This window comes from Zingiber officinale, chromosome 11A (genome assembly GCF_018446385.1).
Source record: "Zingiber officinale cultivar Zhangliang chromosome 11A, Zo_v1.1, whole genome shotgun sequence".
Taxonomy (NCBI): Eukaryota; Viridiplantae; Streptophyta; class Magnoliopsida; order Zingiberales; family Zingiberaceae; genus Zingiber; species Zingiber officinale.
In genome coordinates this window covers 90,966,923-90,991,782 of record NC_056006.1, presented here as the reverse complement: position 1 = coordinate 90,991,782, position 24,860 = coordinate 90,966,923, and the positions used below count along the sequence as shown (strand labels likewise).

General features: G+C 39.4%; 5 protein-coding genes and 1 long non-coding RNA gene across 19 annotated transcripts; 3 read left to right on the top strand and 3 right to left on the bottom strand.

Annotated features, from left to right (window-relative positions):
- Positions 1-483: 483 nt before the first annotated feature.
- Positions 484-1,924, top strand: LOC122031569 (protein ALTERED XYLOGLUCAN 4-like). The gene is made up of 3 exons (XM_042590668.1): positions 484-694; positions 773-1,050; positions 1,160-1,924. The coding sequence occupies exons 1-3, from the start codon at positions 484-486 to the stop codon at positions 1,922-1,924; spliced, it is 1,254 nt and encodes a 417-aa protein (XP_042446602.1).
- Positions 1,925-2,878: 954 nt separating this feature from the next.
- On the top strand, positions 2,879-5,367 carry LOC122031013. Of its 3 annotated transcripts, XM_042590058.1 has the most exons (4): positions 2,879-3,063; positions 3,156-3,240; positions 3,322-3,956; positions 4,735-5,367. In XM_042590058.1, exons 3-4 carry the CDS (start codon positions 3,515-3,517, stop codon positions 4,809-4,811), a joined length of 519 nt encoding a protein of 172 aa, XP_042445992.1. In that variant the 5' UTR covers positions 2,879-3,063; positions 3,156-3,240; positions 3,322-3,514; the 3' UTR covers positions 4,812-5,367. The 3 variants fall into 3 exon arrangements, with proteins under 3 accessions (XP_042445992.1, XP_042445993.1, XP_042445994.1); XM_042590059.1 differs by lacking the exon at positions 2,879-3,063 and having other exon boundaries at positions 3,143-3,240; XM_042590060.1 differs by lacking the exon at positions 2,879-3,063 and having other exon boundaries at positions 3,150-3,240; positions 4,749-5,367.
- A 22-nt stretch (positions 5,368-5,389) lies between these two features.
- LOC122031012 (homeobox-leucine zipper protein HOX16-like) lies at positions 5,390-8,406 on the bottom strand. The gene is made up of 4 exons (XM_042590057.1): positions 7,802-8,406; positions 7,584-7,705; positions 6,951-7,190; positions 5,390-5,995 (listed from the first exon to the last, which is right to left on the bottom strand). Exons 1-4 carry the CDS (start codon positions 7,911-7,913, stop codon positions 5,588-5,590), a joined length of 882 nt encoding a protein of 293 aa, XP_042445991.1. The 5' UTR covers positions 7,914-8,406; the 3' UTR covers positions 5,390-5,587.
- A 2,304-nt stretch (positions 8,407-10,710) lies between these two features.
- On the bottom strand, positions 10,711-19,892 carry LOC122031740 (RNA-binding protein 25-like). Of its 12 annotated transcripts, XM_042590844.1 has the most exons (10): positions 19,314-19,861; positions 18,825-18,902; positions 18,582-18,627; positions 18,246-18,426; positions 17,828-18,081; positions 17,552-17,704; positions 12,863-13,268; positions 12,085-12,777; positions 11,398-11,996; positions 10,711-11,154 (listed from the first exon to the last, which is right to left on the bottom strand). In XM_042590844.1, exons 4-10 carry the CDS (start codon positions 18,292-18,294, stop codon positions 10,903-10,905), a joined length of 2,406 nt encoding a protein of 801 aa, XP_042446778.1. In that variant the 5' UTR covers positions 18,295-18,426; positions 18,582-18,627; positions 18,825-18,902; positions 19,314-19,861; the 3' UTR covers positions 10,711-10,902. The 12 variants fall into 12 exon arrangements, with proteins under 12 accessions (XP_042446778.1, XP_042446781.1, XP_042446780.1 ...); XM_042590847.1 differs by lacking the exon at positions 19,314-19,861 and having other exon boundaries at positions 18,246-18,282; positions 18,348-18,444; positions 18,582-19,289; XM_042590846.1 differs by lacking the exon at positions 19,314-19,861 and having other exon boundaries at positions 18,246-18,282; positions 18,348-18,426; positions 18,582-19,289.
- Positions 19,893-20,719: 827 nt separating this feature from the next.
- On the top strand, positions 20,720-21,332 carry LOC122032405. The gene is made up of 2 exons (XR_006126064.1): positions 20,720-20,802; positions 20,914-21,332. It is a non-coding gene; the product is annotated as an uncharacterized LOC122032405 (long non-coding RNA).
- A 2,166-nt stretch (positions 21,333-23,498) lies between these two features.
- On the bottom strand, positions 23,499-24,641 carry LOC122031568 (probable 2-oxoglutarate-dependent dioxygenase AOP1). Its single transcript, XM_042590666.1, has 3 exons — positions 24,259-24,641; positions 23,858-24,179; positions 23,499-23,774 (listed from the first exon to the last, which is right to left on the bottom strand). The coding sequence occupies exons 1-3, from the start codon at positions 24,639-24,641 to the stop codon at positions 23,499-23,501; spliced, it is 981 nt and encodes a 326-aa protein (XP_042446600.1).
- Positions 24,642-24,860: the final 219 nt, after the last annotated feature.

The following is a 24,860-nucleotide window of genomic DNA, read 5'->3' as shown; positions in this document are numbered from 1 at the left end:
TCTTAAACTTGTAACATATGATTGTTATTACATCCTTAAAGTTTAATTTTTCAGGTCATCAACTTAAGTTTTGGTCAAAATATTTTGATGATTATTATATGTTATGATTTTGATACTTTATAGTAATGACTGATCTTTCTTTGCTATATCTATTGTAATAAGTTTGCAACCCTAATCTAAAAAAAGGCAATAAGGAAATATTTAAATGATCATTGTAATTTGTTAGGACATCAATTTGCTGCTTCCTTTTTCTTTTAAAGGACGAGAAGTTTCCTGTCCAAATTTATCACCATTAAATACGGGTTTCAATTTTAGATACCAATTAAAACAAAATAAAACAATGAAATTTGCAGGAAGTTATATTTGATTTCCTAAATTTAATCTGTGCGAGACAAAATTGTAAACAAAGAATTCTCCAACCTAAACGATCGATCTTCCTTAACATACAAACCTTAACCCTCTGCCTTGCCCGGTGATATTTCAATGCGTCCTGCGCCATATGAACAGGGCAAAAGAGCCTTCCACGAGGAATCAGGCATGGGATCGATGAAGACCAGGTCGTTCCTGAGCTTAATCGTCTCTTTCTCCGTCCTCCTCTTCCTTTCCTCCCTCTTCTCCTCCAATCCCTTGACGGTCATCTACAACGGAAGCTTCAAACTGTGGCACCCGTCCGCCGGCGACCAAACCGTCATCAGTACGTGCATGGCTTTGTGTTTTTTATATGCACAATTGCAGGATCCGGTAATCTTGAGCTTTATTCCTTGATCTTCAGACGACGATTGCGATTTGTTCGAGGGGAAGTGGCTGAGGGATCATGGCGGTCCGGCTTACACTAACCGGTCGTGCCGGATACTGCCGGAGTCGCAGAACTGCGATAAGTACGGGAAGGATCAGGACTTTGTGAATTGGCGGTGGAAGCCGGCGGAATGTGATCTCCGGCGGTTCGACCCGGTGGCGTTCCTGGAGGCGGTGAGAGGAAAGACGATGGCGTTTGCTAGCGACTCCGTCGGCCGGAACCAGAAGGACTCACTCGTCTGCCTCTTGTCTCAGGCGAGTATCGGTATCATTGTATCAATGCCTGCCCGCATTAATTAGATTACAGAGATTTATCTCGCCCTTGAAATTATTATCTGACTAATAATTCTGTTCTGATAAACAGGTCGAGTACCCACTGAATCTAAAAGGTGACAAAGAAGAAAACCAGATCACGAATTGGTACTTCCAGTCCTACGATTTCACCCTCATGCTCTTGTGGACGAGATTTTTAGTGCAAGAACAAGAGAGAGTGGTCAATGGAACGGGAACAGGGGATTTTGATCTGCACCTGGACAGGGTTGACACTAACTGGACGGCAAAGCTTCCATTGGTGAACTACCTGATCATCTCCAGTGGGCACTGGTTCTTCAGAAACCTTTACCTGTACGAAAACGGCAAAATCATAGGGTGTGTCTACTGCGGCCAGGCGAACCTGACCAACTACGACTTCACCTACGCGATTCGAAGGGCCTTCAGGACGGCTCTCCAGTCCATCGACAGGTGCGAGGAGTGCGAAGGGCTGGTGACTTTGGTGAGGACATTTGCACCTGCACACTTTGAGCACGGGGCATGGAACACTGGAGGATATTGCAACAGGACCAGGCCATTGAACGAGACGGCGGTCAGGTTGAGTGGCACGGACTGGGAGGTCAGGAATGCTCAGGTGGAGGAGGTGGAGAGGTTCAGAATGGAGAAGACGAAATGGTTTGGAGTTCTAGACGTGACAAAAGCCATGTTGCTGAGGGCAGATGGGCACCCGGGGTCGCACTGGAACAACGACTGGAACAGAGGGTTTAATGACTGCTTGCACTGGTGCTTGCCGGGTCCTATCGATACCTGGAATGAGATGTTATTGGCATTGTTAAGAAAAGGATTCTCAGATGTTTAAAATGTAGCAGATAGCTCAAATCTTTGTTTTTTTTTTAATAGTTTGAAACATGAGACGGATCCCGAGGATTATGAAATGAAAGGATCGAGAAATTAATTAGAAAGATTTTTCAAATTGAGATACTCAACTGGGGAAGAAGAGAGCCAAACAAAGAAATATGAACCTGCAAACTTAAATGTTCAAACTTTTCTTAATTGATTAGTTAATCTAGAAGTGTTTCCTTCAGTTAGATCACCACAGAGAAGTTAGACAGTAAATTGAATTAAATGAAAATTTGATTCATTTCGTATCAATTTTCTTTGGCTTTTTCAGAATCAGAACATATGTCATTGATGAGGTGATAACATAAAAAAAAAAAAACTTAGATACGATTGAGATTCCATTACTTGTAAGCAAACACAATCTTTTAAAATAACATTTATTACCACAAGTTACTGATTTGGATATTTAGAAAGAGAGAAAAAAATAAAGAAACCAGGCTAATGATTAAAATTAAGGATAATACAGATGATGAAATAAAGTAAATCTGATCACGTAATCGTGTAGACAGACACCTGTCAATTTTTATCGTTTACTCCATTATCATGGTTAAAGAAAGGACATTGGGTAAGTCAAAGGCGTGTTGATTTTGGATTGGCATGAGCTGCGGGTCACACGTGGCAGTTCCGTGCACCGCAAAGATCTGCAATGATTGACGGGAAGCGGTTGGCCGCCCAGTTACTTGCCGTGGCACCCATAGGAACTCGTGTCTCCGGTGGAATGATGCTGGATCCGCCGTCTATCAAGAAAACCGATGGTTGAGGGCCGCCGTCGCATAGGAGTTTGTGTGCGCCATTCGTACCGGAGATCTGGTCCACCCGAGAGATGGCCTCGCGATCACCGCATGACGCGTGGCCGGTCTGATGACAGCCCGCGTAATTAATTAGTAGATCGACCGCATGTTTCAATATGCGTCCGGAGAGCTATAAACCTATCCCATCTCACCCGCTGGGTCTCGCCGTCTCTCTCTCTCTCTCTCTCTCTCTCTCTCTTCGCACCATCTTCAATCTCGGTTGCCGATATTCTGGAGGCCGCCGGCCGGATGCGTTCAATGCGTCAGCTGTGAAACCCCTTTTGAATTTTAGATTCTAAAACATCAGGCAGGAGTTTTTCTTCTTCTTCTTCTTCTTTTTTCTTTTTTATTTGGATTTCTCATCCTTGACGCTTCTCTTGCGGATTTGTAGGAGTTCAGCGTGAAAGATATTTAATTTCTTGTTGTTTCTCTCCTAGCGATTTGATTTCGAGGCCTTTGGTGAAAGGTTTATTGCGATTCACAGGTATATTTCTTCTGATTGGTATTGTCGGCATTCATTTCTATGAAGCACGATTATTTGCTGAAGTACAATTTACTTTGTCAGTAATAGGAGGAGTTTGATCTGTTTCAGCAAAGTTATGCTCTTGGTTAGTGGGTTTGACGATTTGAAATTGTTTCGGGAGATTCGTGGGGCATTCTCCTCTAAGCCATTTCTCAGTGTGAGATCGTTTTGAGAACGGGATTAGTAGTACTGTGATTCAGCCAAGTCAGGGTTTTCACGCTAGCAGATAACTACTATGGGTTTCCCACGTTTCTCTTTATGGATTTGGGGCGAGAAAGATGATGAATCTCCCAATTCGGCACTCATCCCTCGTGATTTTCCTTCAGGATTCAAGGAGTCGGATTACTTGAAGTTTCCACCAGGACACAGGGCAATGCCGAATTGGAGAAGAAATAAGAAAAGGTTGCAAAGCCACGAAGAAAGGCGGATAGACAAGGAGTATGACACTGTTCTTGTTCCCTCAGATGGTGGATGCATGTCAGGGTCTGAGTCTGATGATTCTGACTGGTCTATTGGTTGGTTGGAACCTCATGGACCCGAATTTGAGAGCGACTCTGAAGCTCAGAACAGTTTTGCGGTCTTGGTGCGGTGTTATGGGCGCGGCCGCAATGAGCAGGCAAAAAACTCTATAACTCATGTCCTGGGTACCCTCAGCCATATGGATGATCATCTTTCAGGTGAAAAAAAATAGTTGCATCTTCTTTGGTATATATGATTCTTTCGTCATGTTGCTTGAAGTAGTTTGCCTGTTTGAGATACCATCCCCTCTTCCATGCAATTTTGTTTCATCCATCTTAACCTAAATTACATTTTAGTTTTCTAGTACATTATGTTTGATGGATTCAACTTTCATTTTTACCATGTTATGTTGGCCACATCATTCTAGTTTTCCTAAATTTTGTTAGTTCTCAATGCCAAACATGCAACTCTTGGCTTGTTTTTGGTTAGGGCTTGATATAATATGCTAAGAAAATACTAGAGAATTTCATTAATGCGTAGACATCATGATTTTCATCATCCTCACCATCAAGTTGTAGGAATCCCAATTCATTGATATGATAGGTAATTTCATATAGTCATATAAGATTTTTCTTTTAATTAGACAAAGGAATGTGAGTATATTCTTTACATATAATTGTGATTGTTGCATATGTACCATATAGAGTAGCATGTTCATAAATTGATATGCATGTCTGTACTCTCGGAAATGCTATTGTTTGGTTCACTTGTTCTACGTTTAATAATATCATTTGTATGCTTGACCAACACTGTTTTCTCAGTTATGGTTTGGTTATGTTATTTTCTTGTTGCTTAGAGTACTTAAATTTTACTTCTCTTACTAGTTATCGAAATTTGCTTTACAGCAGCAACTTCGTTTCCTTCTTTTAGGATGCATTGATATATACAAGACAATCTCTTGAATATTCTATGCGCTACTTACTGACCTGCTTCTAGTTGTATTGATGCAGATGGCAACAAGCGTATGGAGGAATGGCTTTCTTCTCTTTGAAGCACCTGACTGTAAGTACTAATTGATAGCTTGGCCTGATGAGGTGTGAGAAAAAAAAATGCAAATGACGACGTTTAATGTGAAAGTAATAGAATCGTGAAGCATTAATGGGGTTGTCTTGTGCATAAGCTCTCGCCGGATAACATTTGCTTGGTAGTATCTTTGAAGGAAAGAAGTTCATTCTCCGGAGCTGCGGTTTAAGTCAGAAATTGTAGTGTTACAGGATAACATTGTTCGGTGTATCATGTCGAAAGCAAAGCAATTGGAGAAGTTAATATGGCTTTGTGACCTTCCCAAGGTTCAAATCCTCGTTGCAGGGAATGGTTGTTATGGATCATTTCATTCTTTTTGCTGTGAATATCACCTTATTTTCCGTATCCGGTTTGGAATTCCCACCATTCCGAATGTGCATGTGGTTGTGAATAATATAAATACCAATGTAAATATGACTCTATCCTGAGGAGATTTTGTTGTAAACATTGTGCTTTAGGGAAGGCCAAGTTCCAAAACTATTGTAAATTGTAATCGATGACAGGATTCTTATTCCTATATATGCAGTTTGCAGATTTTGTTGTAAACAATTTTATTTTCCCCGACAAATACAATCAACAGAGAAAGTAAACAGTTTGATTCCCAAGCAATCCAACATACATAGGACTTACTACACACGTCCAACAACATCATCCACTCACAGACATAATGAATACTAATGAAGAAGATGAAGCAACAGCAGGTGGAAACCAAGCTATATATATCATGCTTTCGACTGCTAAACGTCAACTTGATCGTTGGAGCTTCTCAAGGGAGGAGAATTCTTTCCACACAATCCAACCAATTCTCCAGCTGGGCTTCCTCCTGCTTCTGGTACTCTGTCACGGCACTGCCGGGATAGTAGTTGCAGCCCCCGTCGCTCACGTCGTCCTGATCAGAATGTAGACCTGTCTCACGCAGTCCCATGCAGTGGTAGCTCTCAGGGAGGATTAAAGGCTGCCGGCTGTCCGCCACCAAGTGATGAGTATCTACTTCATCCATCGCATTATTTCCGCCGCTGCCTGTGCTCAATAGATCGTCCACCTTCTGCTGGATGCTCAGGTTCAGGGCGATTATCTTACCACTAGATGCTGCCTGGTCATCCGGAGTGAGACTAGTGACTCCAGAGACTGCACCCTGTTCATTTGCTTGCAGCTTTTCTAACAATAAGTTGACCTGTAAGACGAAACTACTGGGTGGATAAAGTCAAAGGCCAGATTATCTCAATTGGCAGTTCAAGCTAAAACCATCATCCTCAACTGCCTGACGTTTCGTTCCTCTAGCCAACAGGATTCAATTTAATAAAGAGCTTAACTTTTTTTTTGCAAAGAGACCATAACTGGTGATCGCCAGACAAAAGTATAAAAAGTAAAAAAAGGAAATTATTGAACAAAAACATAGAATATTTTCTTATAATTATTTTCCATGAAACGCAAAATTGAAATGGAACAATAGAGGGCGTAAAATGCTGATGATTCTCCTATCTTCCTATTTCATCCAAGACCTATTGATTCAGATGACAATCAAACATATCAAATTGTTCCTACAAATCATTTTAACTTCAAAAATTTTATGCATTCTAGTATTACGATAGGTTTCTTAGTATGATTTTAACCCTATTGGCTTTCAGTTCTCAATTCAACTGTTGAATTAATCCAACCAAGTAAATTTCTAATTAATATGTGGTCAAAACAACCAAACAGTTGACCTAATGTATGTAAGAGTTTATTCTCAATTGAAAATACAAAACGCAATGGCTAATTAGGTTGACAAAATAAGGGAAATTTCAGTGTCTCTATGAAAACCCCGTTTTCTTATTATGAAAGGGACTAGAGACTGTGATCATATGGACGAGGCTACAGACTCTGCATCATATAAACGTTAATTCTACGTTCTACAGTGATTAGTGACACGGTTGCACGACTAAACAGCTATGATAAATAGTGAAGCTAACACAATTTAATGAATCATGCTCGGGTGAACAGTTGACCTGGTATTTCATTATTTTTTTAAATACGAGAAGTATTGACAATTTGACAGTTTACCAAGTCAGCAAATTGGAATAGCTTGATCAATAAAATATTTAGATACGGAAATGAAACTGATGTAGGAAGAGAGGGAGGTGGTTCACCTGTGAACGCAAGCGGCTGTTGTCCTCCAGAAGGGCATCGTGGTCAAGGAGGAGTGCGTCATAGGAAGCCTTGAGACGGTCGAAGTCACGCTCCACCTGTTGGTTCTTCCACCGGGCACGGCGGTTCTGGAACCACACAGCCACCTGCCTCGGTGGCAACCCCAATTTCTTAGCCAGCTCGCTCTTGCGTTCCGGCTCTAGCTTGTCCTCCTCCTCGAAGCTCCGCTCCAACATTTGTATCTATTTCACTCCAAAACTACATCAACTTGATTTATATATATGTTTATCAAATAAAAAATTGCAAATTCTTATGTATAATTGAAGTAAAACTACTTTATCCCCATCGTTTATCACTACTATGTACAGAAGTCAAACGCCCAAACGAACTTCCCCAATCTCATTAAAAAAAAACATAATTTTTCAGCAAAATTCAGATTGGTTCATGAAGTATGACTGTTATCTCAATTTAAGAATTCGTTTTGTCTCATGGGCAATGATTTCGTCTCAATTATTTTTGTTTCTTTCTTCGAATAGACGGGTTGATCAATTGTTCTAATAACCAATACGTTTATCCACCCTTTTTACGAATCCCGCTTATCGATGGAGTAATTTAGAAAAAGCAGAATTGTTTACTTGCTCCGAGGTGAGGCGGCGCTTCTTCTCCGGCGGAAGCACCTCATAGTACTCCTCGTAAATCTCATCCGGCGACGTGAAGAACGGGCGGCGCTTGCTTGCTCTGCCCTCCTCCGCTATCCCTACCACAGCCGACCAACAAAAAAAGAAACACTCGTCAGTTGCATCGGAACCCAAATCTAAAGCCAATTCATCAAAGGAGAGGTAGAAGTTATTACCCCCAGAGCCCGAGTTCGCGCTGCCCAAGAGTATCAAGCGGCCGCCCGGAGAAGATGAGGAAGCGGAAAAGCAAGAGGAATCGAAGATCAGACATCCGGAATCCATCCCCATCACTCGAATCTTACGATCGACGTCCAGATCTAGATCCCAGAGAAGGTATCCCTTCCCGTTCACTCGCTGCTAGCTAAAGGTATGTACTATTCTCCCTCGTTTCTTGATCCGGCGATCGATCGAAGTGGTTAGGTTTATCAGTCTATAAGAAGAATAAAGCGACGACGGAGACGGTCTTGTGGCGGAAGAAACTGGTACTCCACAGAAGACGACTCGAAGATTTCATCGGGGTGAGAGAAAATCCCATCATGCAGCTACAATTTGAAACAGACTAGGGCAAGGAGAGGAAGAACGAGAAGAAAAAGATTCTCCGCCACCACTTCCTTCCGGCGGAGGCTCGCCGGAGAACGCCTCAGATCGGGGAGAAGAAAGAGAATCGGACGCAGATGCTCGGCGGGAGGAGTGAGGAAATCCGCCGGCAAGCCGGAGATTCCAATGAAATGGGTATTTCAGTAAAGCCACACCTTCATTTCGTAAAGTTGGGGGCATCGAAGGCCCAAGGGGTCGGATTTTATAAAGAAAGTCGCAGTGCTCTGACGGGATTGCCCCTTGGCTTGTTTCGGGTGAGAGAGAGAGAGAGAGAGAGTACGGCGTTATCCGGACTACGGAGGTTAAAGCCTGATAAAGGCCAGATGTCATCACGCCGCCGATAGTTGGTAATCCCATAACGGTGGATGACGGTGCCGTTGGAAAGAGGTTGATAATGACATTAATAAAAAATTAAAATCATTTTATAAAAACTACTAAATATTAAAGGGCATTTTAAAAATAATCCAATCAATTAATTAAGTGAAAATTAAAATGAGGGTGCTTTGCAAAATATCTTATTAAATATTAAAAAGCATTTAAGAAATAAAGGACTTTATTTATTAAATAAAGTTAATTTATAATTCCACTTGGCATGTGGCAAGACGTGGACAACTTTTGGACATCACATCCTTGATAATTGACCATGTCTTATTAATTTAAATTATCACATATTCTTGCTTCTTAGATGAGTAGTAGTAGTATAATGTAAAAAAAATGGTTTCTCACTATTTGAAAAATATAAAATAAGATTGAATTTTTTTTTCTCTTTAAAATCTGATATAAATATAACCGTTTAAAATGAAACTATTATTATTCCATGAAGTTATGGGTATTTTAGATATATAAAAAGAGATGTGTGATTTGGAGAAAGATAGATAGAGTTCTTTGAGTAAACTTTAGCCTTGGATCTAGGCACAATACTATTGAATAAAGATAGAGAAAAGAAAATTAAGAAAGTTACAGATGTGAATAGACCGATACAAAAATAGAAACAATTATATAATTAGTTGTAAGTTGAACTATGATTAAATAAGACAGTATAGCCAATATCTTACAGTTGTTGACATCCTCTGCCCCTTCTCCTCCAACTAAAGTTGCTTAGATGTTTGCATCAAACACAATGATGAAATAATCAAAATGTCTAAATGTTTTTAGATATTTGGAATCTGATCGAATCGATTCATATCTACTCCAAGGTTTATGTAAACAAACTTTCTGATATGATGCTGTATATAGTTCCAGGAGAGGATTGTGAAATTCCTCCTGTTTACTACTGCTGCTGCTGAGCGCATTCATGGAGAGATCATGAATGAGCTAGGAAGGATCCGTGCTTCCTGTCGTCCAATTTGGAGAAGGTAGTAGCTAGATTGCTAGAGCATTTGACTTTTAGATGCCCGTATCACGTTTTTGGGTTGTTTTTGTCCTTTTGTAAGGAAAAATAAAAAAAGTCAGATGGTTTCTGAGTTGGATTAAACCAAATGAAAGAAAAGTCTACTGGCTCGCCATTGGCCATGAAGGTCTTAATCCGTGCCTCCAACTTTCTGCAGCATTCAATATAGGTGGTTTACCTTTACCATGAGGGGAACTTTAAGGGTGGAGAGAAGAGATACGATTTCGAGGATTTCTTCCTCGTTTATTCCAGGACAAAGAGTTTACATGATTAAGCTGCAACAATAGAAGTTGCTTTGTGGATATATAGCAACTTGTAATAACAAGACAGCAAGTACAGTTCTAGCGATTAATTTCTTATTCATGTTGCTGTCGAGTATTGATGATGACGACGTTTTTGAATAGTTGGATTCAGGTGGATTACCTTCAAGAAGTGGACGGCGAATATGTCTAATCGGAGAAGATTGCTCAGCATTTAAAGGATTTTTTTTACATAATTTAGCTAACCGACTTTTAGAACCGATTAATTTTAAAATGAGCTCATAAAAATTTTCTAGATCATCAAAATTAATGAGAAATCATTTATAATGACTTAGATCGCATCATTGGAGGACTGCATCATAGCCAAGGCTTAGCATTTAAAATGTTGGACTTGGAATACCAGTTATTAACTTTGTATTCGTAAGTTGGGGAATTTGTGATTTTACATTTTTTTTCAATTTCATAACAAACTAACACTTTATTTTTTGTAACTAAATCGATCGAGGTTTCATTTGATCATAGAATCAAATTCAACCATGAAGAGCATTATTACCGCCTATGCATTTTTACGGTGCATATTGTGATTTTAGTCTTCTTCAATGAAATATGCTTCGCAAAACAGAATTGAAATAACGTACAACTAGGCGTAGTTATTCAGAAAAAAGGGCACATCAACGGCATACAAAAGCTGAGTTGGTTATTTAAAAGACACGCTGATACCTGATGGATAGTATGGCTGATTTTATTGTAGCATAACATAACTGTATAATGAAGTACAAGACAATCAAAACATATTAAATCTCACTTGCCACAAATATAAATAAAAATTAACAATAAATAGAAAGAAAAAAAAAAGGAAACCTCATTTTAAATCAACCCATAATCATCATGCTTGACTGGCTACAATTAATTCATACCAAATAACAAGGTCTCTCAAAATATTGTCCTAATACAGTCACTGACCTTTGGCACAAAAAGGAAATTTGAAAGCATGATAAGACGAGAGAAATTCTTTTTAAAAAAATGGAGCCTAGGACTTTGATTTCATTGATAAGCCTGTTTCAACTTTCTTAATTTCAAAAATCAGCATCCTCCACGTTTTGAGGACAAACATTTCTGCCTCATCATCTAATATAGACTGAAGCATTTCTAGCATTGTGGATGCTTGCACGTGATCTTTAATACAGGAAACAATATAGTCCACCAAAGTGGCCTCCTCTTCTCCAAGGAACTCAGTTATCTTCTTTGAGATCCAAGGTCTCATCCTCTCATGCAAGTGATGCTGCAAAGGGCAAAGTATACATTTATCAATAGCAGAGAGCATAGTAGAAGAAAAAAGGGTAACTTTATGCCAGCAAAAATGTAACCCTTTTTATGAATCTTCAGGGAACTATATCTCATTTAGCAGAATAGCATTCAAACAAATTCAACAGCTTAGTACACTACCCTATGGCATTCAATACTAAAAAAAACATTTGAATCCATAACACTATCATATTTTAAAATTCATAAAAGAAAGCATTACCTTGTCATAAACATCCCAATTAATTTCATAGACAAACAGTTCTTCTTTTGTTTTTGGAATCATATCAATCAACTGCTTGGCATCCAATAATTTCTTATTTCCAGTTTTTGGTTTATCTTCTCTGCCTCTTTCCCGATCAATATTCCTATTATGCATCTTCTCCCTACTTTCATCTTTTGAACGGCTACTCTCATCATCATTCCAATCTCGATCTCTCAAATTCTGTTTGCCACTAGAACGTCTGCTCCTTTCCCTATCTGTATCAGCCTTCGCATCTTTTGGGTTGGCACCAGATATGCGCTTGGCAAATTCAGCAGCAGCCGCCAAATTTGATTGTGATCCAGATGCATTTGCCTGGACAGCCTGTAATTCTTCAGTTGAATAATCAATTGGCACAAGAGGTCTCATTTTTTTCTCATCCAAATCCTCATCATCCTCTTCATGGAAAACTGAAGGGACAGTAGTACGTTTTCCTGAGCCAATTAACCCAAATCCAAGCTTCCGAGCTGGAGCATTATTGTTCTGCTTTTTGTCTGAAACTGCAATTGGCGCCATCATATTCAGATCATCACCACTGCTGTTTCCAGAAATGGCATCAACTGTGGTAGTAAAAATAAAACATTTGTTATAAATAGCATGCTTACGCTTAAAATGAATCCATAGTAAACAAAGGAAGTAAAAGTTTACCATCATTAAGACCATTTCTAGAAACATCATTAGCATGACTGGACTCAATATGCTTTCGTTCAAAATTCTCATCTTGCATAGCAGTTTCATCCTCCGGAGTAACCTGATCAAGTGACTTTGACTCGAGTTTTAGTTGCTTTGTCACAAGTTTAGGTTGTTCCTCTGTCGCCCTCCTCTTGGCTTCAGCAATTTCTTCCTTTTCTTTCAATCTGTCTTCAAAATCCTCTTCCTTTTCATGCTGCCTTTTTCTTCTCTTTTCCTCAAGTAAACTAGTTCTACGCCTTCTTTTTCTTGAGTCATCACCATCATCACCACTACTTTCATCTTCCTGCCGCACTATCTCTTTCCACCGTTCCCGCTCTCTTTCTTTCTCCCGTTCCTTTTCATATTGTCGCTGGTATTCTTTCTCTCGTTCTCTAGCTTCCCATTCTTTAAGCCGGTCCTTGTACAACCGTTCTACTTCCCTTAATTCCCTTTCCCTTTCCCTTTCCCTCCTAACTTTCTCTCTTTCTCGTTCCCGCTCAACTCTCTCAAGCTCCCTTTCTTTTTCCCGTTTCAGGTCACGTTCCCTATCTCGTTCTTGGCTCCTACTATCATGCCGCTTTGATCTATCAGGAGTCTCAGGCTTGTCACTTTCAGTTGCTGGTTTGTTTTCACTCATATTGTCATCGTCGTTTTTTTCTTCAGCAGCATCTGCATGAAAGTTCTTCAGTCAACATTAGCCGGAACAATAAGATAGAAAGCATCAAAAGTTATGTAGTTTGGGAACTTATCATACCACCTTTCATTATATCGATATCAGAATCCCCATCCTTCGATTTGGAAGGTGTGTCAGAAGTAGATTTAACAGTTCCATCAACCAGCATAGGTGGAGGCAACGGTTTGCTCTTTAATCTCTCTTCTAACATTCCTGTAAGCTTTTCTAGAGCAACTGCATCAAACTCACGATCTTCATCTGTGACTAGACCAAAACTCTTGTTTCCCACTTGGTTTTCTTTATCTTCAGAATCTTTTTTGGTTCCTTCTTCCATTGGATTTGCAGACTGTCCTTGCTTTTCAGTACTTTCTTTACTATCCCTTTCATTTGCAGGATCTCCAGTTTGTGCTACTTCCTGCTTCTCTGTTTCAGCTTTATTTTCAACATAACGCTCAAGATATTCCCTAGTAGCTTGGTTAATGTTCAACTGAACAGGTATGAGAAAGCATTAAATGAAACCACGAATTGCACTATTTGAGCAGGGAAAAAAATATACGGAGACTGATAAGCACAAACACAAATGCTTCATTCAATATTGATTAGAATTTGAGAGCATCTAAATAAGAAAAAGATACCCTGGTCGTTTTAAATTCCTAAAGTCAGCTTAAAGAATTAGAAATTAGAAATTTCATACTCAAAGATCAATAAATTTAAAACATAATTTCAAAATGTATCATGTATCTAGAACATTTAAGAGAGAGAGAAAAAAACAGAAAACAATATTCCGGTTCAGAGATTAATATGAAGCCGTGACATTGTTCATGCCAGTTTGCTTCTCTGTAGTTGTTTAGTTGGAAGGGCTTAGAGGGAAAGTATTAAGTATAGAATGCAGAAGAATATAAGATTTGTAGAAAAAGCATCTTCCTCCTAGTTGGAAGGAAAATATGTCCACCAAACTGACTTCCCTTTGATCCATAAGATCAAACAACTGTGGTCAATAGCAACTCCTTAAGAAACAGATCATAGGTTATAGAAATGCAAAGTATCAGATAAGCAACATTTTCTTAATTTCAGAACTGAACTCCCAGAAATCTATGCCTAAAAGCAACTGATAATCAATGAAATCAAAACAAAAGGAAAGTACCACAGGTGTACAACTCTTTCAAGTTCAACAATCATTATTTTTCTTGGAAATTCACATAGCAAAAGCATCATTTAAAATCGCATTATGTTTCATTCGAGCGAAAGATTTCGTTCCGCCGGCAGACAAGCACCAGCACAGGCACGCTGTTAGAGTCCCAAAACCAGAATCTTAGCTGGCACAGGCACTGGCACGTTGCCCCCCTTTGTTTGTTTGTTTACTCTTCTTAGCTGCCTCCAACTTACCTTGTAGGGTGACTAAAAGATCTTCATGATGGAACATGGTCATCTCATTCCAATACATTACAACTTTCCCCTATGTTTTCAACCAAAAAACTCCCAAGACTATATCTACACCTCCCAATTCTAATACATATGCCTCTGTTTTCAACTCAAAAGTTCCCAAGCGAATGCATAACTCAGGACACTTCCCTTTAGTAAACACTTTATGCGCATCACCAAGTTTAATTCCCAATTTCCATATCTCTTGCACCTTCAATATGAGAGCTAAAGTTAGTTGAGAAATAAAATTATGGCCGGCTCCACTATCTATAAGCACCACAATATCAATCCCTATTAATTTGCCTTCTAACTTCATGGTTCTATTGTCATTTGTACTCTCTGAATTCGTACCCAATAATCCCCATAAATTTACACTCCAACTCCTCATCTTCTAAATTCTCTACCTCAAGACCCACTATCTCACCGCCATATGAATTTAGATAGTGTTTGGATTATGGATTTAGGAATGACAATTTGGGAATGATTTCCAGATTTATGGGAATCAACCAAACCCATATAACTAGGTGGGTTTCATTTCCATTTCCATTCTCATTCCACCTTATTATTAAACTCATAGTCATTCCAGTCATTTAACCAAATGCCGCCTTAATCTTTCATTTTCTTCTAACACAAATAACTTCAATTGTTTCTCAGCACATTGGTGAAGTGGGTGGAATTTTTCATCACATTTGAAACATAATCCCTTTGCCCTTCGTTCCATTAATTCTGGGTAAGAAATAGTATGAAACCCTCTCTTATCTCCTTCTCCTTTTCGTGCTGTAGAGGCTAGGAATAAAGAAGGATTTCTATTTGATGCAGAACCTGCGTTACTAGCTTCCTTAGAGTCATGAATCTTATTGAAACCCCATCCTGATGTTGTTATGCCCATTTGAAAAGACTAACCCAATTTCTTTTGAATTGAATTAGGCCCTACATATGGTCAAAAACTGTCCCGCCCTCGTCGAAATTGCTCCATAACTTCTCCTTCCCCAGAGTTTTTTGTGAAATCTCCCCATCCTCTAACAATTCCTCTTCAACATCCTTTGCCATGCACATTAATTGCCCTCTAGACAATGGATTTAGCGTTTGAACTCTTCTTCGGATATGAAGTTGTAATTCACTTATGAAATAGCCAATATACTACTCTTATCAAGACATGGAACTTGTGAAGAAACCAACTCAACGGGGTTCAATAAATTCTTCCACATTCCCAATTTGTTTTAATGTTGCCAATTCTTCAAAAGGATTTTCATGTCTACACCTTCCATAACGAGCAATGAGAACGCATTTAAGTTTTTCCCAAGTTAGATTAACTTCAATCTCCTTAAGATTAAACCAATGAATGGTGGGGCCTTCCATACTTAGATGTGTCAATTTGACCTTAACTTCATCAGAAGTATTCTAGACTTTAAAATAAATTTCAGCCCTAATAATCCACGCCACTGGATTCCAACCATCAAACATTAGTAATTCTACTTTCTTAGCAGACATCATGTATTCCTCCAATTGATCACTTTAATGTTCTCGAGGCTCAGATTGAGATGATCGATCAGCAGAAATGGATGCTCCCTTCAATGGTGTTGCTTCAACCCTTGTTCCTAATTGCTTGCTAATCTCTTGTAAAAGAGAACCATGTTGTTATACTTCAAACATCAATACTTGCATAATACCTCTGATTTCTTCCATACTTCCTTCTTGCGTCGCCATCCTCTCTTCCAAAACATTGACCCCATTTGAAATTTTGGCATTCCTTCTAAGCATACAACCCCTCTTACATCCAGTAGGTTAGACCAATGTTAGAGTCTCAAAACCAGAATAAAGAAACGCATAGAATTATTAGGGTTAACACAAACAGTACAACAAGAACACTCAAATCTGATAGAGAAACTCTTCCACCGGCCAAAGACAATAATAATTCTTAGATCCCTTCCCCACTAACTTCCCACCAACTTATAACCCACACACACATATTCTAAAACATGAAAACATAACTGCCACAAAGATATAACTAACTCTCCAATATAAACGGCCTACTATATATTAATGCCGGTCAGCTCCTTTTGTGTTTTAGCCCTCCTGGACTATACAATCCATGTTTTGAGCTTGTTTCCCCCATGATCCAGATGATCATCATGTTTCCCCCATAACCTAGGTTCACATCTAGTTTCTATCACATGCCTCCGATGCCAGGTGCACCGAGGCCCCACGACGGACGTGCGGGCCCGACAATGCATCTGGACGCGTCACACTATCCTGGCGACGTGTCTGGAGGCATCATGCTAGCCCGGTGAAGCGTCAAAATGCCGGCGACGTGTCACGGAACAAGTGGGCAAAACAATGAGGGCAAAGGTTTTAACTTAGGTTTAATTACATAACTGAAGTTAATAATTTTAATCCACTCCTAGTTATATGATTGGGATAATTTAGATAGGCTTAAAATCCTAATAAAATTACCCCATTATATATATATATACAAATTTGTTACGCTGTGGACCTTCCGCTACGGACTCGTTCGGACCAAACTCGAGGCACCTTCGTTATTTTTTTTTATTTTTTATGATGTTGAGGCGCCTGGATGTAATATTTTTTTGTTTATTTTTTTTAGCTCCCGGGTTAAGCCAATTAGATTGTCTTTAAGGCTTAGGGATTGGGTTATAGTGTTCAAACTAAAAAAAAATTAGGAGCTCATGGAGTATATATTTACGATGCCTAATAATATTTTAATTTTTTTAGCTCTAGGATTAAGCCAATTAGATTTTACCTTTGAGGTTTAGGGATTTAGTTATAGTGTTCAAGCTTAAAAATATATAACTAAAAAAGAATTAGGTACTTACGGTATTTAGGGTTTTAAGATTCAGAAAAGATTAAAAAATTAAAAAAAATGAATTGAGACGCCTGGATTTGATCCAAGCGCCTCAACGCTATTTAAAAAAAATTTTGCCCAAGGCGCCTCCAATGCATTGGAGGCACCTGGGGCGCACACGAATTTGTAAGAAACGGTCCACAACATATCAATTCTATATATATTTTTTGATTATATTTTTTATTTTTAGTTAATATATTTTATATTTAAAAAATACCAAACTATGTCGGCATAGCACAATAAGTTACCGAAACTGTATCGTTTCGATCGGGACTGAAACCTCAGTACGGGTCGAGATTTTAAACCATGAGCAAAAGTGATGGGGAAATAAGAATAATAGTTGCAACACAAGTTAAATCCTAATAAATGTATTAAATATTTTGGGGAGTAAATATACATATAGCATAATTTGAATGAGGATAAAAGAACTTGAGACATTCCAACGTACTTATGACAAAAGAAAACTTATATCCAGCAGATCGTACCATCAATTCTTGCCCATCTATATTCAACTTGCTCAGTAAGCGTAAAGAACGAAGAACTCCTTCTGCAGATTCAAATTCACAAAATCCAAAGGCCTTAAGTGTACCATCAGAAGGATCTTGTGCCCTTTTCCAACTCTTTACAGGTCCACAAAGCTTGAAAAAAAAAGACAGCAAATTTTTAAAAGAGGCATAACAAACTGACTTTCAAAATTCAAATATAAATAAATAATCCTGTAGTCTATAAGTTGAAAAAAAATATATGTTCAGAAAACTTACTGTGAGAATTGAAAGGAGAAATTCATTTTCTACTGTGGTTGCAATCTTGCCAACATAAACAGTAGTTTGTGGCTTCTCCATTGGTGTAGAAACTGGAACAATAGGCCTGACAATAGGAGTGGCTACCGGTGGCAGCCCCCAGATACCTGGAATTGGAGGCCTAGGCATCGGTGGAATCACACCAGTCGGGGGAAATGGACGTGGAGGAAATATAGGGCGAATCATCGGGTAAGGAGCTGGATAGCGGGGCATTCCTGTAGAATAACAAACAATATCTATGCCAACATGTCAAATAGTACCCTTAACTTGTGAACAAAGTTAATCAAAACTCATAGCATGCTATCTTATAATCCAAGTAAAATTATCAATAGCAATTAAAGTTTTTTTCCACACAATGAAAACATAAAAGGGATCTCACCACAAAGATAGCAAATACCAGCAGCTGTGTGGAAAACCTGGGGGAACATTCGAATAAAACAGAAATTGTTTCATGAAAACTGAGATGTGGAATTGAGGTTACCTTATCCATATTCTCCCATATAAACTTCAGAAGTTACACCATGAATTAAATTGGCTGAGCTCAGGATCAAGTCAATGTGCTATTCAATTTGAAAGCACTAAAATTTATCACTACAACTTATCCTACTTAAGAACAATGAAAACTAGATTGTTTGAGAAAAAAGAATAGCACTTGAGCACCCAAAAAATCTCAAGAATGGCAACAACACTAAAAACATGAAGAAGATCATAGTACCTTAGTAAAAATGATGCAACCAGCACCCAGATGATAACATGATCCACTGATGTCAGATTTAGAAATCCATGACAAGCGCAAGGGAGATTCATCCAACAAAGTGATTGTATGTAACATAAAAAAGCACAATCACTGACCAAAATTTGTTGTTTCTGTATCTGACCTAATTACCAACTTGGCAGCAATACTTAATACACAAACTGGTGGTATGAATCCAACATAATTAGACAAATTTAAGCATACCAACGTAACTGGAAGTCATCTTCTAAGAACTGGAAGAGGAAGCCTGACGATCATTTCACCTTTAATCATTGGATTGGGCTGTAGGAGAAAATATCAGATCATTGCTATTAAATGAATCCAATTCTAACCTACCTATAGGTTCTCTTCTTTTCCATCTCCAATATACTTGTCTAAATTAATGACCTTACTAAACGCAATAATCAATTAACATTACCATATCACCTAACAATTTATATCATTCACACAACAGAAAATGATATTGGAGATCAAGCGAAATTTAAGACCAGAAATCACCCCCCTCCAACAATGCGCAGAATAATTTGAAGTGCTAAAATTTTAAGTTGTACGAAATAAGAGGAACACTACCAACGGGCAAGTATAGGCAATTCAAACGTAACATAAGCAACGCTAGGTCATAACTGAATACAGCAATCCATCTTACAAAAATAAAAATAAAAAGATGTGCACCGAGACGATAAGAAAACCTACCCGGAGGAGGCATCGCCATCGGACCCTGAGGAGGTACAGCCATATAACCATTTCCAACTTGTGCATACGGCATCGGGGCTGAAGGCTGACCAGGAGCAACTTGGTAGGGAATACCAGACCGCAGAGGCAGAACCGCGCCCGGAGGCGCTCCAGGAGGCATGGCCGAGGCAGAGGTGGAGACGCCAGGCGGATGGATGCTGGGGGGCTGTCCCATCGACGCGAGGAAAGCAGGGTTCTGCGCCATGGGGCTATTAGCCCCAGAATACTGAGGAACAGGAGGAGCCCCAAGGGGCCGGAAGGAAGGCACGAAGGATGGGACAGCTGGAGGAGGCGGAGCTAACGGCGCCTGATTAGGGATTGAGTTCGGAGTGTTGGAGGCGTCAGCAGGAGCAGGAATCGAAGCGGCTGGGGGAAGAGAGACAGGAGCCGAATCGAACGAGGCAGAGGACGGTTGGTTGCCGGCGTCGGAGTTTGAGTCTAGGGTTTGGGAAGAAGAAGGGGAGACCACCGCCATGAGGATCAGTGTCGAGAAGGCAGTAGAACGCGAACGATTTGGTGGAGGAGGGACGTAGGATGCTTAACCCGAACCCTGCAGAAGAAAAGCCAATTGCTTTTGTTCGGACCGGACCGGGGATAGGAGACGGTTCAGTGAAGCTATTTTTAATCAGTGCTGTTACCTATTTCAACGTCCAAAATTGTCATATTCCATCCTCCCTAATCGTCCACCGGATTTTGAATCTTCAACGCCAGTAGGACATTCAGGACCAACTCTTACCATCCCTCAATCTAAAATTTTCCATTATCATGGATATAAACCGGGAAATATAGATAGATGTTAACGGATGGCACATGTTACAAAATTTTCAAAGTCCCTACCTATAATATTTTGAATGAGATTTGAATATCCCCAAGGGTATGATATCGTGATAGGACATTCAGGTTGTCATTCAAATATCTGAGATTCAAACCCTAACTATAATCTATTTGTAGAAATTTTTCTTCTAAATAGGGGACGTAATTAAAGGATACTGGACTTCTGAGTTGATCATCGCGTGCGCTTCTCGATTTATCCTGATGATCAATAGAAAATTTTCATAGATCTGATCGATCACTTTAAAAATAATCAATGAGGTTGACTGTAATTATTAATTTTTTTTAATGAGATTCGAATTGTCACCTTGAACGAACCAAAGGGAAAACAAATAAATCAGCTAATATTCAAACTCCAACAAGCTAATTAAAATTTTGTTTCTCCAAACACACATTTTGTCTTTATTTTAAAAAGCAGAAGTAAAAAAACAAAATCCATCTCAAGGTCTCTATTTTACACTAATAACCACAAAATAAAAGTGTCATGGTCATTTTAATGTGCTGGAAAATGAGGGCGGTATCATCACAAGCCACACATTTGTATATAACAGCCACCAAGCAACGCTAAGCTCTGGCCTTCATCATCTCCTTTCTCATCTCTTCTTGCTCCTTGCTTCAGGTCTCTCTCTCTCTCTCTCTCTGCTTCATTTACATATTTCTGAGTATTTTTTTCTGTGCTTGATTAATTATTAAGTATTTGATTATGTTTGAATCTTAATTTTGGCACAAGGTAGAGGGAGAAGATGGTGATGATGAGCCAGCAATTAGAGAGGCTTGTGGGCAGCCTCAAATCAAAAATCAAGTCACTGAAGGGGAATAAGAAGCCAATCTACGGCAAAATGGACAAGACAGACAGCATGAGGGTGGAGATCAGAAGCAAGAGAGCTCAGAAGCTGATAGCCAAGAACCTCAAGATGGCAGATTCCATGGTTAACAACAACAACAAAACCTTCATCTTTTGACAAAGTACTATTAGTATAATAATTAATACATAGATAGCGTCCCATGTATATTGTTATTACTTCCATCCACCACGAGGACTGATTTCATGAGAGGACCAATTGATATGGTGGCTCTGTGTTTTTACAAGTTTTTGTTTCTGTAAAATTTCACATGAAATAGTTTTCAAAAGTGATGTTGGGTTGAGGCCGTTCTAGCTAGCATCGGTTGAGGAGTTTCTACTGTAAGATTGCCGGTCTTGGAAGCTAAATCTGTCATAGTTAAATAACTACTTCAGTAGCTGAAAGAACATGTGAAGCTATGCTGCCTTAAAGTTGCTACTAGTAATGGAGGCAGCAATGACTTAATGCCATATTACTTTAACTCAACTCATAATTATATTTTGTTGGAATCATAGTCAAACAAGAATAGGTATATCATATCTGCTTGATTATAGTTTTTGCAGCATCAAGACATGCTAATCCCTGAAAAAAATGCGAGATTTCATAAGGATAATCTGTTAAGGTATAATATTGAATAAGGTAGAATTGAGTTTTCATTTTGCTATTTGTGCTTGTGTGCTTGAATGGTCCATTGAGTTTTGGTCTACTTGTCTTACTTTTTTTTTTTTCCATGTTATAATTCAATTTGATTTCCTGGGCAATTAATTCCAGTATAGAGACTTCTGGTTGGAAACACTTAACCAACTTAGGGCTAGTTTTTCAATATCTTTGAATAATAATTACTAATTTAGAAGACTTTAGAATTTTCGTAGCTAGGAAGATAGCGTACTTAATTGGTATCGTCTAGTCAACACAACTGTTAAGCGTTACATTTTTCTCTTCGTGCGGGAGTAATAAGGGGATGCCCCGTGGCTAAAGATAATTGTTCTTTTATATATATATATATATATATATATATATATATATATATATATATATATATATATATATATATATATATATATCGGAAATGTTAGCCTGCGGTGCTTATGCTGCGACATCGGTGCGATTTAGTCCACATATTCCTGATCGGTCTCTGGACCGATCAGGGAACCTCCTGATCGGTCACCAGACCGATCAAGGAGGTAACCGCACCAAAATCGCAAGAAATGCACCGCAGGAGATCATTTCTCTCTCTCTCTCTCTATATATATATATGGTGACTCTGTGCCACTCAAGACTTCATGCCTCCCTCCAAGGATGGAGCCATGTTGTTGGCTATCCGAGCTGTAGCCCGGGGGCCAACAACGATGGAAAGCTGATTTTCTCGAGGAGCAAAGGAAAAAAAACTAAAAAAATAGAAAGTTGGCCCGCATGATGTTGGCGTCGACGTCCACACTAGTGGTCCATAGTCCAAGTAGATCATCCGAGCTGACTCCACCAGTGTCCATGTCACTCCCGACACTATGCCGCCTTAACTCCGAATTATCTCCACCTTCATACTTGTACCGTTCTCGACTCCATAGGTGAAATAGGTAGCCGTTGCTCATGGAAGATTCAGACAACGTAACCGTTTCATATGGAGAATCGTAAGAAAACATAATTATTTACTCTGAGTAGATGGTGTAACATAGACGAGAATTGAGGAACACAGAGAGAATATGAAGGGGCAAACAGGTACGTGCACACGCATCCCCAATCCTAAATCATTCTTCTTCTTTCTTTGTCCTCTTTTTGAAACTTATTTAAACATCAGAGTGATTGTGTTAAGAAATCCTGACCATCATTTTAACCCTTTTCATCTAGTCTTCTCCCATCCAAGCTCTAACAGATCTTTCTACAAAGTCTTATTGACATCCACTCACAGGTGACATATGCGTTGGCGTTCATATATATACAGGATCATCTCTATTACTAGATTCCTCCTCTGTGAGAATTGGAACGTTCCTACCAGACCAATGGCCGTTCATTTATCTCTTTCTCTAGAATCTCAAAGCGATCTTAGGACACGCTGTACCTTTCACTGGAATCGTGTTGACCAGGCCACAGAATTATAATTCCTCAACCAGGAGTTTTTTTTCCTTCTAAATTCACTAATTGAAGTTGACTTTTTGGTTTGTGCTCTAATTAAGATGGTACACGTCGCAGCATATTGTAAATATTTTTTTTTTTGGTTTTTTGTTTTTCTTTTAAGAAAAGCACAGATGAGGATATTATAAAACTAGTAAATTATCCTAGCAACTGTGGATTATATTTCCTCGACAACAGATAACTTGCTTTAGCCCATCAATTTCATATTTACGTAATGGCTTCTCTCCATTTTTCTCCCTCACGAGTATTTGCTCAAAGTGACTTTTAATTAGGATTGAAATGAAAGAGATGGCATCCACAAGATATAAGCGTTTATTTCAAATCATTATATAGCAGATGACATTCAAGCATCATTAAGTTGCCCCTCAACTCCGGCGTAAGCTTGCAATGGATCTTCATGAAGATCTGGCCCACCTTCAGCCAAGAAGCGGAAGAGTATGTAATCAGGATATTTGTAAGGCCTAAAACGTAAAGGATGCTCTTCATCCATCATCTCTCTCGGTGCCTGAAACAGGATCTCATCCTTTGGCCGACTATTGAAAATTGCACAGTATCTTTTTTGGTGGCCAGTAACTCTCACACGATGAAGAGTAGCAGGCAGCCTCCCGTTGCTCCAAGCCTATACAATTCACTTGTGTATTATGAAAAACAAGTCTGATCAGGATTGAATTGTTGTTGTTCTGTGGTATGAAATGTACATACCTGAAATGCTTCCCCAAGCATGACAGTGAAGGAGTTTGGCTGGGGCACCGGCCGAATCCATTCTCCATCCCTTGTCTGCACCTCCAGGCCATCTACTTCATACTGGCAGATTACAGTAAGAATGTTGGCATCAGCATGTGCCTTCATATTGACCTTTGATTCTTGATCGAATGGAATTCCATACTCTGTAAACCGAACGCCATGAATAAGTGATTCCACCAGAGAATCATAATGCTTTTCCATGCCCATACTTTGCAAGATCATCCTCACAACCATCCGCTCCAACTCCTGGACTTGCTTAGCAGCTGTCCAGACAGCGTTGCTACGTAAATAAACAAAACTATTAGGATTTTGGAAATTTTTACTGAAATAATAACAGTAATGGTGAGACAGGCTGGTACCTGAAGGTGGGATTCCCGTCAGGCCACATGAGGGAGGTGAACTGCTGGACGCTGTGGAGGGTGGGGGAGTCCTCGATACGCAAGCTATCGATGGGCGAATGGGGGCTCTGGCAGAAGTAACCGTGGTATGGCAATCCCACGTACTCGTTCCTAATCTTGATCTCCCTTGGAAGTTTGAACAGCTCAGGCAACACACCGCGGAAAAGTTGGTCCTTGGCGCCCTCGCTCACCGCGTCGTAGATGGCCTCAAAGCAGCCGAAGGACTCCAGGGCTGACATCACCTGCTCACGAGCAGCGTCCCAGCTCCCGCCGCCGGGGCTGCTCAGCGACAGCCCGCGGAAGTCAACACTCGGAATCCGGAGGTGGTTTCCATCAGAGGCCATTGTACTTCCTTGCATCAGGCTTCGGCGATTGTTGCCATTTTATAGTGCATTGAAAGGATGTGGGTCAGAGTAGGTACAATCTCTTGACCACAGAATTCGTACCATATATGGTATATAAATATAATTATAAAATAAAAAATAAGAAAAATATATAAAGTAAGAAAATTATAAAATAAGTATTTTCTAATAATAATTATTTTTTAATAATTAGGAAATAAA

Coding starts and splice junctions, on each gene's coding strand:
- LOC122031569 (XM_042590668.1), top strand. CDS start 484: ATGCGTCCTGCGCCATATGAACAGGGCAAAAGAGCCTTCCACGAGGAA. Junction 695..772: donor CGGCGACCAAACCGTCATCA/GTACGTGCATGG, acceptor CTTGATCTTCAG/ACGACGATTGCGATTTGTTC. Junction 1,051..1,159: donor TCGTCTGCCTCTTGTCTCAG/GCGAGTATCGGT, acceptor TCTGATAAACAG/GTCGAGTACCCACTGAATCT.
- LOC122031013 (XM_042590058.1), top strand. CDS start 3,515: ATGGGTTTCCCACGTTTCTCTTTATGGATTTGGGGCGAGAAAGATGAT. Junction 3,957..4,734: donor TATGGATGATCATCTTTCAG/GTGAAAAAAAAT, acceptor ACCTGCTTCTAG/TTGTATTGATGCAGATGGCA.
- LOC122031012 (XM_042590057.1), bottom strand. CDS start 7,913: ATGGGGATGGATTCCGGATGTCTGATCTTCGATTCCTCTTGCTTTTCC. Junction 7,706..7,801: donor CGCGAACTCGGGCTCTGGGG/GTAATAACTTCT, acceptor CGGCTGTGGTAG/GGATAGCGGAGGAGGGCAGA. Junction 5,996..6,950: donor ACAGCCGCTTGCGTTCACAG/GTGAACCACCTC, acceptor TTCGTCTTACAG/GTCAACTTATTGTTAGAAAA.
- LOC122031740 (XM_042590838.1), bottom strand. CDS start 19,827: ATGGCGGTGGTCTCCCCTTCTTCTTCCCAAACCCTAGACTCAAACTCC. Junction 18,082..19,313: donor GATGGCGATGCCTCCTCCGG/GTAGGTTTTCTT, acceptor GTTATTCTACAG/GAATGCCCCGCTATCCAGCT. Junction 17,705..17,827: donor TTCTCCTTTCAATTCTCACA/GTAAGTTTTCTG, acceptor TTTTTTTTCAAG/CTTTGTGGACCTGTAAAGAG.
- LOC122031568 (XM_042590666.1), bottom strand. CDS start 24,641: ATGGCCTCTGATGGAAACCACCTCCGGATTCCGAGTGTTGACTTCCGC. Junction 24,180..24,258: donor GACGGGAATCCCACCTTCAG/GTACCAGCCTGT, acceptor TTATTTACGTAG/CAACGCTGTCTGGACAGCTG. Junction 23,775..23,857: donor TGCTTGGGGAAGCATTTCAG/GTATGTACATTT, acceptor TGAATTGTATAG/GCTTGGAGCAACGGGAGGCT.